Source organism: Bos javanicus, chromosome 5 (genome assembly GCF_032452875.1).
Source record: "Bos javanicus breed banteng chromosome 5, ARS-OSU_banteng_1.0, whole genome shotgun sequence".
Taxonomy (NCBI): domain Eukaryota; kingdom Metazoa; phylum Chordata; class Mammalia; order Artiodactyla; family Bovidae; genus Bos; species Bos javanicus.
Window position 1 is genome coordinate 110,708,156 of NC_083872.1, and position 16,930 is coordinate 110,725,085.

Genomic DNA, 16,930 nt, shown 5'->3' on the forward strand with positions numbered 1-16,930 from the left:
TTTCAATCTTTCCCAGCATCAGTGTCTTTTCCAATGAGTCAGTTCTTCGCATCAGATGGCCAAAGTATTGGAGTTTCAGCTTCAGCATCAATCCTTTCAATGAATATTCAAGACTGATTTCCTTTAGGATGGACTGGTTGGATCTCCTTTCAGTCCAAGGGACTCTCAAGAGTCTTCTCCAACACCACAGTTCAAAAGTGTCAATTCTTTGATGCTCAGCTTTCTGTATAGTCCAACTCTCACATCCATACATGACTACTGGAAAACCATAGCTTTGACTAGATGGACCTTTGTTGGCAAAGTAATGTCTCTGCTTTTTAATATGTTGTTTAGGTTGGTCATAGCTTTTCTTCCAAGGAGCAAGCATCTAACTCTCATACCAAGCCAATATTTCTCCTGACTTAAATCATCCTGGTCCAGGTGTCAGACAACTAGGGACAGCCTTTATGCCCTAAAGCCCACCAGAATTATTCAATATAGCCAATCCTATGCTGTTTACACTGTCATATCTGGCCTTTCCTAAGGAAATTCCAGTGGCTGTGGCCTATGCCTTCCCCTTACTCCCTTCTGCCTCCTGACAACACTGGAGCTTCCTCCTATAGCCCTGCATGGCAAGCTATGCCTCCCATTTCTAGAACTGAGAATATGAAGTTTTTTTTAATGGCACTGACGTATGTAGTCACTTAGTCACCTTTGTGTTGGGTTGGCCAAAAGGTTCATTTAGGTTTTTCTACACTATCTTACAGAAAAACCCAAATGAACTTTTTGGCCCACCCAATAAATTAACACCCAGGCACAAATAGGTTTCTAACTCAATAAATTCTGTTTTCTGATGGGGGAGAGGAGCAGTAATCACCTCTTAGGTTTCTTTTTCCAGTGCCGTCAATCTCTCTTCCCCACAGATATCAACACTGTGCTGAACTCATTATCACAAAAGTGGAACTTAATTAGTGATAACCTAACTGAAAAGACAATTATGTCTTCTCTTAAGATGTTACCTACTTCCAAGACCCAAGGCTAGAACCATTAGTGTAAATGAGGACAGCAGATTAGGTTTTAAAAACACGACAAGGAAGTAGGGTTTTGAAGATAATAACTAAATCATTAACCCTTCGGGCGGTTAATGTACCTTTTGGGCCATCCGCTGAATTTTTCTGGGCAGAACTGGCTCTCTCATTGCTTGAATTCATATCAGCAGACTCCAGGAGAGAGAAAATACACACAAAAATCACAGAAGAACAAATTTAGTAAAACTGGTAGTGAAAGGAATACAAAAAGTATACATGCAATTTCTTAGGTATCTTTCCTTGTTCTCAGCAAAGGCACGTAAGGGAGACCTTTCAGGCACAGCTCAACAACTCAGTCCTCCATCCTGGGAGCATGGGGAAAAGAGATGTAGAAAAACACGTGAGCTGGGGCCTGAGGCAGACTGGGGTTCTAGTCTCTGCCCTGTCACAATGGCCTGTGATCTTGGGCAAGTCAATGAACGTCTTGATTGCCTCGGTTTCCTCACGGGGTTCTTAAGGGGATTAAGTCAGCTAACGAATGCAAAGTGCAGTTGTTGCTCATGGTTGAAGTGCTCTGCAGACATTGCATGGTTGTTTATGCAACCACTCACCACACCTCCTTCAGAAGATATTTCATTGAGCAACTACTAATGTGTCTGGCACTGAGCCAAACCTGAAACCTAGTCCCTGCTGAGAGGAGCTACACGTCTAGCAGGGACGATAATAGGAAACCACAATTATGCTAAGGTAATTGGAAAATACCACTTATTTGTTACAGAGGTGATATAACTCAGCATTAGGTTTGCACATGAGTGACAGAGACTTGAAATGAATAGTGATTCAAACTAGGTGGCAATGTCTCTCCCATATAACAGTCTGAAGGTAGGCAATTCAGGGTTTATACATTATTTCTCCTGTGACAAATCTTAGGGACTCTGACTTCTTCCAGCTCTGTTCCACTTTTCCTAAGATAGGACCTTCATTCTTAGGGTCCAAGATGGCAACTAGAGCTCCAGTCATCACATGCACATTCCAAGCAGAATAGAGAAAAGGACAAAGAGATGAAGGAATCTTCCTTTTTTTCTAGGAAGACTCCCAGAAACTGCCACATGGCACATCTGTTTATATCTCATTAACTGGATCTTAGTCACATGGTTACACATGGATGGAAGGAAGGGAAGGAAATGTAACCTTTTCTTTACAGGTTCTCTCTTTTTAAAAAAATTATGTTATGTGTGTTATGTATTTGACTGCACCTGTTCTTAGTTGCAGCATGCGGGATCTTTAGTTCCTGCATGTGGGATCTAGTTTCCTGATCAGGGATCGAAACCCGGCTCCCCTGCATTAGGAATGCAGAGTTTTAGCCACTGGACCACCCAGGAAGTCTCTCTCTTTTCTACAGGGGGAAGAAACAACAAATATTGGGAAACAGCTGATAATCTGTCACAAGCAGTACCAGCAGAGTATTCTAGGAAGCCCCAGTGGGAATGCTTGATTCTGTTTGGGGCAGAGCTGGAGGGCTTCCAAGGAGAGAAGACATTTTCGTTCTGTCTTTAAAGATGAGTAGGAGTTTAGAGTCTTAAACAGATGGCCCACCAAGTGGCAGACAAACAGCCCTCCAGCCTCAACAATCATCACTTTGCTTTTACATAAATATGATATTTGAATGGGAAGAAGAAAGCTGAAAGGACTTCCCATCCACTATGCAGCTGGTTGTCCAACAGCAGCTGCGTTTTGCAGTGTCTAAGTGGTTACTCGGATTTGTTAGAGAAAAGACACTCCCAGAGCTCAGTGAAGCATCACACTCATTGATTTCAGGCTTCAGAGAGCTCTGTCATGGAGCGGAGAATATTCACAAGGAGATGGACTTGGTTGAAGTCATTGCTGCTGCTAAGTCACTTCAGTTGTGTCTGACTCTGTGTAACCCCATAGACGGCAGCCCACCAGGCTCCCCGTCCCTGGGATTCTCCAGGCAAGAACACTGGAGTGGGTTGCCACGAAGTCATTAGACCTCCACATTTGTTGGAGAGGCAGTAGGATGATGCAGAAAGAGCTCAGATTAACAGCTTTCTACGTCAGCTGAAGTTAGTTATGTGGCCTGGGGCAAGTTTTCACCAGTTTGAGTCTATTTCTCCTTTTGTTAGATAAAGATAATAATGACCTACCATGCAGGGATGCTGTAAATGCTAGGATAGAATACACACAAAGAAAATTTGCACATGGGGGAATCTCCAAATTATTTTCCCACCCACTCTCATGTGTTCTGATCAGCAACCCCCTCTCTGAGCATGTGAGGCATGTTGTTGGGATGGGGGAGTAAATTAAGACTCTTCTGGGACCCCCTTCCCACTGCAGCACAGTGGAGATGGGACCGTTCCACCCTGTCACCCTGACACTCAGATTCTGTACACTGAAGGCTTAGCTGTGATGGAACAGAGCAGCAGGGAGACCAGCTTTTGAGCCACTGTTGACACTCAATCTGGGGATGCCCAGAAATGTCTGTGAGGGACGTGGGCTTGGCCGATCTGGAATCAGCAGGTACAGGAATGAGCGTCAGGAATTTGGGTCATTATTGTTAAATGACCCTTATGTACCTCTGCTCTGGAACTTGAGGAAATTCTGGTTAAAATGAGAAAACATTCTGACAGGACATGGCTAGACAACAATTTATGGGACTGCACCTCTCCATGGATTGAATCTTTAAGAATTAGTACAAATCATGGGCTTCCCTGGTGGTTCAGCGGTTAAGAATCTGCCTGCCAATGCAAGGGACATGGGTTCTATCCCTGGTCCAGGAAGAACCCACATGCTGCAGAGCAACTACACCCATGCGCCACAACTATTAAACCTGTGCTCTAGAGCCTGGGAGCCACAGCTACTGAAGCCCTTGAGCCCGGAGCCTGGGCTCCGCAACAAGAGGAGTCCCAGTTCGCAGCAATTAGAGAAAGCCTGTGAGCAACAAAAATCCAATGCAGCCAAAAATAAAATTAATCAACTTAAAAAATACCAGCCATGATGCCCATTTCACAAACAAGAACACAAAGGCTCAGATTTGCTCTAGAACTGATAAAGCTATCTACCTGATAGGTGGCCTCACCTAGACGAAAATTTAGCTCTTCTGAACCAAGCCTAGTATGTCTTTCCGCCTTGGCCTATGGCTCCACGGTGGTCACTCACTTGTAGTTTCCATATTTTGTCACAGGGTAGAAATTGTTTTTTTCTGTAACCCTGGCCTCTCCTTCAGTCTAGCCTAGTATGTTTCACTACCTATGTGACATCTCCACTTGCACCTCTCACAGGCATCTTATTAACAACTTCAAAACTGAACTCTTGATACTCTCCTACCCCAGACCCTACACTTTGCATCTCACAAACCCCACACACCGTTCAGCTGCTTAAGCCACACACTGGGACACATCCTTGACTCCTCCCTTTCCTTCTTATCCACCCCACTCCCAAAGCCGTCCATTAGCATGTCCTGAAAGATCAAAATCCCCAAAACACACTCTAGGCCTCTGCTTCTTGCCTCCTGCTGTCACTGCCTCTTCCTTGAAAGTGAAAGTCGCTCAGTTGTGTCCAACTCTTTGCGACCCCATGGACTAGTCTATGGACTTCTCCAGGCCATAATACTGGAGTGGGTAGCCTTTCCCGTCTCCAGGGGATCTTCCCAACCCAGGGATCGAACCCAGGTCTCCCGCATTGCAGGCAGATTCTTTACCAGCAGAGCCACAAGGGAAGCCCTTAGACAACTACAAAAGCCTCCTAACTGGTGTCCTGTCTCCTCCCTTCACTATATTCTCCATCTTCAGAAGACAGTATAATCTTTTAAAAGTAGAAATCAGATGTCACTCCCCTATTTCAGCGCATTCCTGTAGCACTGAAACCATATCCATACACCGTACTGTGGCTGAGCCAACACTGCAGGATATAGCCCCTGCCACTTTTCCCGGATCAATTTCTGCCCCTCTTCCACATTCACACTGGGCTACAGGATCACTGGCCTTCTCCCTGTTCCCTGAATATATCAACTCCCCACTTTTGCTTCAGGGCCTTTGCACATGCTGTTCTCATTTCCTGGAAGGTTATTTCATTCACTTTTCTAACGGCTAGCTCCTTCTCGTCCTTTGTTTCTCAACTCAAATGGCACATCCTGGACGAGTCATTTGTCACACGTTCTTGATGTACTCCATGAGCTTCCCTGGTGGCTCAGACTGTAAAGAATCTGCCTCAATGAGGGAGACCTGGGTTTGATCCCTGGGTTGGGATGATCTCCTGGAGAAGGGAATGCAACCCGCTCCAGTATTCTTGCCTGAGAATTCCATGGACAGAGGAGCCTGGCGGGCTACTGTCCATGGGGTCACAAAGAGTTAACTGGACAGAACTGAGTCACTAACACTTTCATGTTTTTTTCTCCATGTACATAAGACCCAGGCCCCAAAGTGAGTGAAAGACTTGAGCTACTCTCCCAGCTTCTTCTGTGGCTGAGCGCAGACATTTTACTTAGGCTCTCGCCCTCAGATGCAATGCACCTGCCTGAGACTTTAAGCTGGAAATGGGCAACGTGAGGAAGTGAGGAACCAAGCAGACTTTAGCTTCTGGAAAGACTCTAACAGGAGCAACTGGCTTTTCAAGGAAAGAAGAGTGGAGTTCCGACCATTAGTTCCCACTATCGGTCAGTGCACATCATTCTTGGTGGCACGGCCTCTGAAACTAATGCCCTGGCCCATGCTGGGCCATCCTGGGCCACTAATACTCTTTATTATAGCACTAATACTAATTATGGGATTGGGGGCAGGAGGAGAAGGGGACAACAGAGGATGAGATGGCTGGATGGCATCACGGACTCGATGGACACGAGTTTGGGTAAACTCTAGGAGCTGGTGATCGACAGGGAGGCCTGGTGTGCTGCAATTCATGGGGTCGCAAAGAGTCAGACAGGACTGAGCGACTGAACTGAACTGAACTGAATACTAATTATGTTACTATTATTCCACTAATACTAGTACCACTAATACTCTTCATTATATTCTTCCCGTTTAAAGCAGCTGGATTAGCTTCCGTTGTTTGCAAATAAGAACTACGATGATGACTCCTCCTTATAAAGGTCTTATTTGACTATTCTCCCATATTTATTAAGTGAACAAGTGACTCAGTCTCTAACAGGTAGGAGCCCTTATTTATAGCTGAGCCTCACAGGGGAAGCCAGATACATAGTTAGAAGCTTTTTTATTCCCACTCTGCAAATTCACAACATGAAGCTGGAATAGGGCACGCCACAGGGTAAGACTTAAAACCTGCCGCTCGTCCGTTCAACTGTGGACTCCCAGACAGATTGCTGCCACTGAAAAGCACATTATGAACACAGCCAACTATCTCCCCGAGCAGATGGGAAAGCGTGTCTGCTAAAAACAAGAGAGAAGCTCTGTCCCCACCGTGGAATTTGATGACTCCCTCCATTCTGGTTTTCCCAGTAAAACTTCAGCTGCTTTTAAGGTTGGAAAGCTTTTGATTATTTCTATTTCTGGGGCAGAAAATGGACTCTCTTAGCTGGGTTTCTGAAATAACTGTCGGAAGATTTTATGTATTCCAGTACAAAGAAAATACATTTGCTTGACACAGTTGTGACAGGCAGTGCAAAAACACTGAATAATATTTTCTTCTCGGTCTGGGAGTGACAGCTGCCTCTCCACAGTGCCTGTTCTGTCTGTACTTCTGGAGGCTGACATTTATATCGTGTGTGCATGCTCAGTTGTACTCTTTTTGACTCTTTGCGATCCCATGGACTGTAGCCTGCCAGGCTCCTCTGTCCATGGACTTTCCCAGGCTAGATTACTGGAGTTCGTTGTCATTTCCTACTCCAGGGGATCTTCCCAACTCAGGGATTGAACCTGAGTCTCCTGTGTTTCCCACATTGGCAGGCAGATTCTTTACCACTGAGAGAGCAGTGGGAGACCTGGGTTCGATCCCTGGGTTGGGAAGATTCCCTGGAGGAGGTAATGGCAATCCACTCCAGTATTCTTGCCTGGAGAATCCCCATGAACAGAAGAGTCTATCGGGCTATAGTCCATGGGGTTGCAAAGAGTCAGACACAATTGAGTGACTAAGCACATTATATGCTAAGCAGAGGCTGAAGAGTTGACATAGGTGACCTCCTCTGTGAAGTCAAGAGATGATTGTTGAGTATCTTCTTTGTGCTCAGTCTATTCCAGGAGCTTGAGATAGAAGAGGGATAAAGGAAAACAGGTCCTGTTCTCATAGAGTTTATATTCTAATAGGGGGAGACAGATACTGAACAACATATAAATCCTGCAGGAAGAATAGCAGGGGGCTTCCCTGGCAGTCCAGTGGTTAAGACTCTGCATTTCCAATGCAGGAGGTGCGAGTTCGATCCCTACTGGGGAACTAGGAATCACACTTGTCATGCAGACAAGAAAAAAAAAAAAAGGCTAGCAGGGAGCATGATATGTACTGTGTGGGGAATCACAGGCAATATGATAACAGTGACTAGGGAGCCAGGGACACTGCTAAGGTAATGACAGCAAGTTGGAATCTGAAGGGCAAGAAGGAGCCAGCCCTTTCCTTCAGGAACCCTGAGGGAAGCACGTTCCAGGTAAAGGTGACAGCTGGTGACCCAACTGGACACAGGCCTGGAGTGTCCCAGAGGCAGAAGGAAGTGCAGCGAGGGAATGGAAGTGAGGAGGCAGGAGAGAGAGGTGGAGGTGGCTGGATTCTGCAGAGCAATTCAGGCTGGGTTCAGGGGACTGGGGGCTCTGGAGAAGCTGGTGAGGTTTAAGCCAGGAATCTCAGCCAGTGTGTGTCTGAAAAAGGTCACTCTGGTCGTTGTGTGGAGAGCAGCTGGGGCTAAGGGTGAAAGAACAGAGCTCAAGAAGAGGTCACGGCCATGGGCCAGGAGAGGAGGGTCGCGCAGGTTGGGATTCAGGGCTCGTCTCCCCAGGCCCCTGCTTTGCTAGGTTGAGGGCCTCCTGGGAAAGCCAACAGGGCAGTTGGACAGACCAGATGAGTCCCAAGCGTGGCCAAGGTATGGAGGGAGATTTGGGCGTTACTGGCATGCAGGAAGCCAGCAGACCGTGCTCGCTTCGGCAGCATATACACTAAAGTTGGAACAATACAGAGAAGCTTAGCATGGGCCCTGCGCAAGGATGACATGCAAATTCATGAAGCATTCCATATTTTTCAGACATAAAGAACAGACTTTTGGACTCAGTGGGAGAAGAAGAGGGTGGGTGGGATGATTTGAGAGAATAGATAGCATTGAAACATATACATCACCATATGTAAAATAGACTGCCAGTGGGAGTTTGATGTATGACGCAGGGCACCCAAAGCTGGTGCTCTGTGACAGCCTGAAGGGATGGGGTGGTGAGGGAGGTGGGAGGAGGGTGTTCAGGATGGAGGGGACACATGAATGCCTATGGCCACTTCATATTGATGTATGGCAAAAACCATCACAATACTGTAATTATCGTCCAATTAAAATAGATAAATACATTTTAAAAAAGAAAAGAAAGCCACCAGACCAAACGAAATCACCTGGAAAGGATATCTAGATAGAGAGGGAAGGGGCCAGGACAGAGCTGACTGATAAGATGGGGAGCTAGCAAGAAAGACAAGAGGAGGGGCAGCCAGCTGGAGAGGAAGACACTCGAAAAGTCTGATAACAAAGAAGCTAAGAGAAAAAAGGATTTCAAGGAGATGAGAGCAACCAGCCATATGAAACAGACCAGAAGAGGGAACAGACTGGGGGCCAGGCCAAGTTGGCCAGAGCAGGTGCAGAGGAGCACAACGGGCAGGAACCATGGGGTGGCTGAGGAAGAGATGCGGGGGCAAACGAGTCTTTCAGGAAATTCTGTGGGACAGGGGGTGCAGAGACAAAGTGGGTTTTCTCTGTAAAGGCAACAGATGCTAGAGGACTGTTCAACGATGGGAGTGAACCAACAGACTGAGGCGAGGGGGTGGGGGGGTTGAGGGGGGAACGATGCTGCAAAAAAGACGGTGCCAAGTGCAGGAGTGGAAGCTGAGTGGTGAGGTCCAAGCCCAAGGGCGAGGGCCCTTCCTCCTAGACAGCAGACTGCGAGGGCACATGGGGGCAGGTGGTCTCGGGGCAGGCAGGCGAGGGCCTTCCTACTGACTGCTGCTGCTTCTTTTTTTTTTCTATTTTTCTGGTTAGGCCCTGTGGCAGGCATGCAGGATCTTAGTTCCCTGACCAGGGATCGAACCCCTGCCCCTTCTGAGGCCTGGAAGGCTGAGAGACAGGACAGTGTTTAGGGTCGATGGGGACAGGATAATGTAATTAGATTTGTGTTTTGAAAAACTTGAAGGGGTACGAGAGCCTAGGCAGATGGGAGCCTCCTGCAGTAGCAAAGGGAGCTCAAACTGGGGTGTTGGAAGTGGAAGGCAGAGGGGTGGTGGTGCCCGGCGCTACACAGGAGGGAAGAAGAACCAGGAGGAGAGGAGCAAGGAGGTGTCGGGAGGATGTCCAGGCTATAGGATGAGATGAGGGTCATCAAGGAGGAGAAGATACAAAGACACGTGTGCTGCAGCCTACACTGAAAGATGGCTTCCTTTCCTCTCTCCTCCCAATCCTGGCACTTCCAGCTGCCCTTTAGCGCCCCCACTCATCCCTGCAGACCTGAGGACCCAGATCCAGGGCTGCTCCCTGAGATGACGGGGCAAGGAGTGCAGAGATGTGCAACCAACCAGAAGTCACTGAAGCTTAGGGGGCTCCAAAGGTCTGGGTGTGGACCTCACACTTACGTGATGGCAGCAGGTCCTCCTGTTCTGAGTGGCTTTCCAGACAGAGTGCCTCCTCGCAGTGAGGAAAGACATGTCTCTTCCTAGGGAAGAGGAAAGAAAGTAGTTCATCAGTTCCTTCTTGTCTTGAGGGTGACACCAGAGCAGGAGCTCTGAGACAGCTCCTCCCTGGAGGCTACGAAAGTGAGAGTCACTCAGTCAGGTCCGACTCCTGTGACTTCATGGACTGTAGCCCGCCAGGCTCCTCTGTCCATGGGATTCTCCAGGCAAGAATACTGGAGTGGGTAGTCATTCCCTTCTCCAGGGATCTCCCTAACCCAGGGATCAAATCCTGGTCTCCCTCATTGCAGGAAGAGTCTTTCTGAGCCATCAGGGAAGCCCTGGAGGCTACAACAGCAGCAAGAAGGACTGGCATCAGGCAACCCAGAGCCTCTCTGTCATTCCACCTGCTGAGTGACCTCGGGCAAATTACCTAACATGTTTGATCCTATGAAAGGGTGCAAATACTAACTACTCCAAAGGGCTGATGAGCCAATTAAAGGAAATAATGTCTGCAAAGGGTAAACAGGGCAAGCACTCAACTCACAAGAAGAAAACAAAAGGCACTGGCTTTAAAAGACAAACAAAAACTCAGAACCTTGCAATGAATTGAATAAATGAATTGAAATGAATAAAATCTTGAACTAAACACTTAAAAGAGTAACAACCTATCAAATTCTTAAGGTGTTAAATTTAATATTCACTGAAATGTCATTAAATGTGAAGACAATTTCCAGGTGAGATTTTTTTTTCTTTTTACTTTGAAATTCCTGGGTGTCCACGATGTCTGCTGGAGGCCAGTTTAAGGTACGTGAGAGCAAGCCTTGAGAGAGAACCACGTCCAAGGATTTCAGTATTAAGGTCCCTCCCTGCCCAGACTAGGGGCTTCCCAGGTGGCACTAGTGGTAAAGAAACCTGCCTGCCAATGCAGGTTAGACGTAAGAGACAACGGTTCCATCCCTGGGTCAGGAAGATCCCTTGGAGAAGGGAATGGCAATCCACTCCAGTAGTCTTGCCTGGAGAATCCCATGGACAGAGGAGCCTGGAGGGCTACAGTCATAGGGTCGCACAGAGCTGGACCCGACTGGAGCGACTTAGCACAGCATAGCAACTGCCTGGACTAGGTGGTAGCTGGATGTGGCATCGGGCACTGGGCATGGTAGTCCCTAGCTGGCACCTTACCCTTCAGCAGTCTTCTTCTCTGAAACATTAATTCTTCTCTCCGGAACCTCTCTGGGTCCAGTTTTGAGTAGTCCCAGCTGTTATAGCTGTGTGGGCAAGGATATATACCTGAGAAGGAGTTAAGAGTGATCATGAAAACTGCTGCAGAAGAGGAAGGGAGGCAGGGAACAGAAGAGTGAGGCCCCTGAATTACCCCTGCTGGTCCTGGGGGGACTGGGCTTCCAGCATGAGCCGCCCCCCCCCGCCCCCCGCCATGCTGGCCTTGTAGCCTGGCACGAGCCACTTCCTCTCCGTGAGACTGGTTTCTTCATTTGGAGAATGGAGATGTGAGGCCAACCCTGCCCTCCCGACAGTGTGAGGGTCAGATCTCAGTGCTGCATGTGTTAAAAGGACCGGGAATTATGTGAGGTGAAGGATGTGTTAACTAATCTGCTTGTGGTAAAAACTTCACGACATATACGTGCATCAAATCTTCACACTGTACACCTGAGACTTCCGCAATGTCATATGTCAATTACATCTCAATAAAGCTGGGGGAAATTTCTTCCCTGACACAAATGACTCAGGGGGCCAGGACTGCTTATAAAACAATGTAGCTGATGCTAACCATCTGCTTCCCTGGAATTTTGGTACATGATAGACAGAGGTGCCTACATGAGCAGTCCCCAGTAAAAACCTTGGGCACTGTTTCTCCAACGGGCGTCTGGGCAGAACCATCACACATGTGTGGCTACATGTTCACTGCATCGGGATGAGGGGCTCTGCATCAATGGGAGGAGGAAGCCTGAACGTGAATTCCTTCAAACTCTGCCTGTCTGTCCCCTTAGGATCTGGTTACGTATCCTCACTCCATTGCAATAATAAATCTTAGCTATAAATACAACTGTATGCTGAGATCTGTGAGTTCGACCACATCTCCTGATGTGGAAGTGATCCTCAACATAGGAGGAAATGTGAAAAGTGCTTACTTAGCACAGCACTCAGTCCACAGGGAACTTCTCAGCTTTCAATGACTTTAGAAGATACCTGGGTTGAGAGAGGGCGAGTGAGGAAGGAGACTGAAAAATAGTTGAAAAGCAAACGTCAAACTGGCACTGTGTGTGCTGCAGGGAGAGAGAGACAACGTTTGGTCATGTGGGGTCACACCAGAGGTGGAAGGTAGGGCTATCTGGTCAGCACACGGCAGGGGGTTCCTGGGTCCACCCACCTACAGCACATGGTTAATGGGCAGGACTGCTGAAACCTGCTCCCTGCAGATGCAGCCAGGGGCAAAGGGGAACGAGGACTGTGTCAGACTGCTTGAGGAAGCAGGCTCATGGGTATTCCTTGGGATCTTCCTGCACACTTTACTTTCCTGATTGTCAAGGAGAGAAAAGGACAACTGGCTCAGTGAGGAGGTGTGATGGCAAACAGGAACCCACCTGGGCTCTGGTGGAAGACGTGTATCTGGAATGGCTTTCCCAGGAGAAAGCAGCCCCCTCTCACCTGAAATCCACAGGCTCATCGTGTTACAGATGTCAGACTTGAACTCGTGCGTGTTGAACCAGGACTGAGGGAAGCAGCAGCAGAAGCTGGTGTACAGGGCTTTACTCAGAAGCGATGGCAACCTCTGGGAGCAAAAGGAGCCCGGGCAATGTTCTGGACATTTCCACACCCAGAAAAGAGCCCCTGACTTCAGAAAGGACCTGTGATAAAATGCTCTACCTGACACTGTGCTACCTTCCTGATCACATGCTTAGCATTCGTGCTCAGTTGCTTCACTTGTGTCTGACTCTCTGCGACCCCACGGACTGTAGCCTGCCCGGCTCCTCTGTCCATGAGATTCTCCAGGCAAGAATACTGGAGTGGGTTGCCTTCTCCTTCCAGGGGGTCTTCCTGCCCCAGGGATCGAATCCACATGTCTTACGTCTTCTGCATTGGAAAGTGGGTTCTTTACCACTAGTGCCACCTGGGAAGTCCCATGAGGGGAGCAATTTCCATCTGCAGCTGCCACATATCCAGGTGGACCCCTTATCCTACGTGGAGACCACACCTCAAACATCGTGCTGTGTTGGCCAGCTACCTTCCCCTCCTCCAGTTCCTCTGCATGTGGTCTGTGGCTCAGCCCTTTCTACCACCTGGTCAAAGAGTAGCTCAAAGATGACAAGTACATTTGGCATACCCACATCTTGCTCCATCCCAGAGATAATATTAAGTCTTACTTACTGAGTTTTTTTAACGTGAACAAGTGGTACTGTTGTATCTTTTCAGCTATGCTTAGGCTCAAATTATACATTTATATCTGGCTTTATTCATTTAACATCATAACATAAATACTTCCCCAGGTTATTATAAACTCTTTGGAATTTTTTTTCCAAAAGTGACCTTCATAATATTGTGTGAGTGGCCATTTCAAAATTTACTTAAACATGACAAGATATTGTCATGTTTCTTAGACTTTGCATTACAAATTATGCAGAGTAATTATATTTATTTACGAAGTTAGCTCAGTATCTGGCACATATTAGGCAGTTAAAAATTTGTTGAATGTATGAATGAAAGCAGCTTTTACTATTTATTAGGTTATGACTTGCATTAGATGGTATAATAATAGTAATCATGGCAGCTATTATATACTGGGGGCCCATCAAGTGCTGGGTGATATGTCAGATGTCTTACAATCTCATTTAATCCTTAGGACAACTTGGTGAGAGAGGCATTATTAATATCATCCCCATTTTATGGATGATGAGACTGAGACACAGACAGCCTAAGTGACTTGTTAAGCAGACACTTTATCAGTATAAGTGCCTTTCAGCACATCTGTATCAATTCAGTTTCCACTCAGACTGTCCAGGGGAAATCCTTATATCCTTCATAATCCTGGGACTGACACCTTTTAATCTATGCAATCTAGCAGGTAAAAAGGAGAACTGAATGATTATTGTTTTAATTTATATTTTTGGTTGTTGTCAAAGATGAACTTTTTCCCCATTTGTATTTCTTCCCTAAGGAATTTCTGGCTTATGTCCTTTGTCCATTGGGCCATTTTTCCTACCGATTTGTAAGACTTCTTTATGTTGTGTTGCATATATGCTAACGGTATTTTTGCATAAGTTCTCATTTGCCTCTTTGCAGTAATTTAAACAATTTATATATTAATAGTTAAATCAGTCTTTTATGGTTAGTCCCTTGGGGTCATATTTAGAAAGTCCTTCCCCATCCTCAAATCATATAAATGTTCACTTATATTTTCTTCTAGCAGCCCTTTTAGTGAATATAAATATACACACACACATATACATACATGCTGTTGTTCAGTCACTAAGTTGTGTTCAACTCTTTGTGGCCCCATGGACTGTAGTCTACCAGTCTCCTCGGTCCATGGGATTACCCAGGCAAGAATACTGGAGTGACTTGCCATTTCCTTCTCCAGGGGATCTTCCCGACCCAGGAACTGAACCCATGTCTTCTGCTTGGCAGGTGGATTCTTTAACACTGAGCCACCTGGGAAGCCCACATACATACACACACACATATAAGAAGTATATATGTATATTCACAATTTTGAAATCACATATTTAAATGCTATAGAAATAAATAGAGAAGGAAGTTTCTTATAACCTCATTCCCTGAGTTTCCCTGGATCAGGAAGATCCCCTGGAGAAGGGAATGGCAACCCATTCCAGTTTTCTTGGCTAGAGAATCCCATGGACTGAGGAGCCTGGTGGGCGACAGTCCATGGGGTCAAAAACAGTCAGATACGACTGAGGAACTAACACTTTCAATTTCATTCCCTAGAGATGAGCATTGCTATGAGTTTGGCAAATATTTTTCCAGACTTTTTTTCCCACTCATAGGCACACATACATATACATATACTTTTTATAGTATGGAGTTGTATAAGTTCCTTTATTTTTCACTTAAAATATATCATTATATAGAGCTACAGAGCTACCTTATTTTTTGTAACTGCTGCATTCAGCTCAGTTCAGTCACTCAGTCGTGTCCGACTCTTTGTGACCCCATAAGCTGCAGCATGCCAGGCCTCCCTGTCCATCACCAACTCCCAGAGCCGACCCAAACTCATGTCCATTGGTGATGCCACCCAGCCATCTCACCCTCTGTCGTCCCCTTCTCCTCTTGCCCTCAATCTTTCCCAACATCAGGGTCTTTTCCAATGAGTCAGCTGTTCCCATCAGGTGGCCAAAGCACTGGAGTTTCAGCTTCAACATCAGCCCTTCCAATGAACACCCAGGACTGATCTCCTTTAGAATGGACTAGTTTGATCTCCTTGCAGTCCAAGGGACTCTCAAGAGTCTTCTCAACACCACAGTTCAAAAGCATCAATTCTTCAGCACTCAGCTTTCTTTATAGTCCAACTCTCACGTCCATACATGACTATTGGAAAAACCATAGCCTTGACTAGATGGACCTTTGTTGGCAAAGTAATGTGTCTGCTTTTTAATATGCTGTCTAGGTTGGTCATAGCTTTCCTTCCAAGGAGTAAGTGTCTTTTAATTTCATGGCTGCAGTCACCATCTGCAGTGATTTTGGAGCCCAAGAAAATAAAGTCTCTCACTGCAGCATTACAAGTCAGTATATGAAACTATCAGCTTCCCAGGTGGCTCAGTGAGTAAAGAATCTGCCTGCAATGCAGGAGACGCAGGAGACGTGGGTTTATTCCCTGGGATGGGAAGATTCCCCTAGAGGAGGGCATGTCAATCCAGTCCAGTATTCTTGCCTGGAGAATCCCAAGGACAGAGGAGCCTGCTGGGCTACAGTCCATTGAGTTGCAAAGAGCCAGACTCGATTGAAGCAACTTGGCAAGCATGCATATGAAGGAAGATACCACAACTTACTACTAATTACTTTCTTATGGAACGAATGTTAAGGGTATTAACCTGGAACGAGCAGTGAATAGCTATCTAAGATGATTTGTTTTTCCTAAATAATGGTTGATGCTCACTTTTAAGAGAGCCTCTTCGTAATGGGTCCTGGATTCACAAAACAAAAGAAAAGCATAGTTCTGGGCTATCCGGTCGAACAGCTTGCTCTGGACCTCCTTCTTTGGCTACCAGGAATACAAATAGAGAAGGAATTACAAGAATTACTTGTTGAAACAGTCAAGGGCTGAGAACCTTAACTAAGTGTTTCATTTTTAGGAATCTTATTTGCAAGGTATTTAATTTCATTTTATTTATGAAATGCTATAATAATTTGCTTTAGGATCTATAGAACATGTACAGAGAGGCAGGGTGTTGAGAAAAGCACCCGAAACTCTGAGCCAGGAGGTCCTGAATTTGCTCTCTGCCCTGCCCTTGATCAGCCACATGACGGGCCAGTTCCTAAAGCTCAGGGTTGCTGCAGGCATGGTGCAATGTTTCCAGCCCAAGGTGTCTGGAGAAGGCATGGGTGGGGAAGGATGAGGGTGACAGGTGAGGCGTGATCCATGGGTGGTCTGTGGAATCAGAGGGGCTGATAACCCAAGTTAAAGAGGCCAGGATTTAAAATAAAAAAAAAGAGGCTGGGGTTTGTCCCACAGAAAAATAAGCAAGGAAAGAGAAGCAACCAGGTTTGCATTTACCTGGTACCTTTCATGAAAGATCCACCAGAAGCTATCCAGCCATATAGCTCTTACAGAAGGGGAAGAGAGAAACTTCTCTAATTCCCTACCTGAACAGAAAGACTGGAAAAGAAACACAATCCATGTTATTATTGCTTATTTATTTATTTATTCTTTGAAATTTACCTGGAGCTACAGCCAGATTCATAATCATCTCCACTCAAACCCTTCCTTTCCGCCCACATTCTATGGCTTGTTATTGTTATTAATCACACCACCTTCCCACCAATCATCTTTGGAGTCAAAATACTTTGGGGTCAACTTAGAAAAAAAACCTAGAGCCTGTTATACAGAGTCAAGTAAGTCAGAAAGAGAAAAACAAATA

General features: G+C 46.2%; 1 protein-coding gene and 1 non-coding gene across 7 annotated transcripts in view; one reads left to right on the forward strand and one right to left on the reverse strand.

Annotated features, from left to right (window-relative positions):
* FAM227A (family with sequence similarity 227 member A) overlaps positions 1-16,930 on the reverse strand; it is a 51,253-nt gene that overhangs the window by 14,637 nt on the left and 19,686 nt on the right. For 3 of the 6 annotated variants that reach the window (XM_061418536.1, XM_061418533.1, XM_061418538.1), the window contains exons 5-10: positions 16,567-16,668; positions 15,949-16,053; positions 12,486-12,609; positions 11,001-11,108; positions 9,783-9,862; positions 1,130-1,199 (exon numbers count right to left, since the gene is read on the reverse strand). In XM_061418536.1, coding sequence (XP_061274520.1) covers positions 1,130-1,199; positions 9,783-9,862; positions 11,001-11,108; positions 12,486-12,609; positions 15,949-16,053; positions 16,567-16,668 — 589 coding nt within the window. Of the gene's footprint in view, positions 1-1,129; positions 1,373-9,782; positions 9,863-11,000; positions 11,109-12,485; positions 12,610-15,948; positions 16,054-16,566; positions 16,669-16,930 lie in introns of those variants that run through there. The other 3 variants (XM_061418539.1, XM_061418534.1, XM_061418537.1) reach the window with 3 other exon arrangements.
* Positions 8,096-8,202, forward strand: LOC133249044 (U6 spliceosomal RNA). The gene has a single exon (XR_009736851.1). It is a non-coding gene; the product is annotated as a U6 spliceosomal RNA (small nuclear RNA).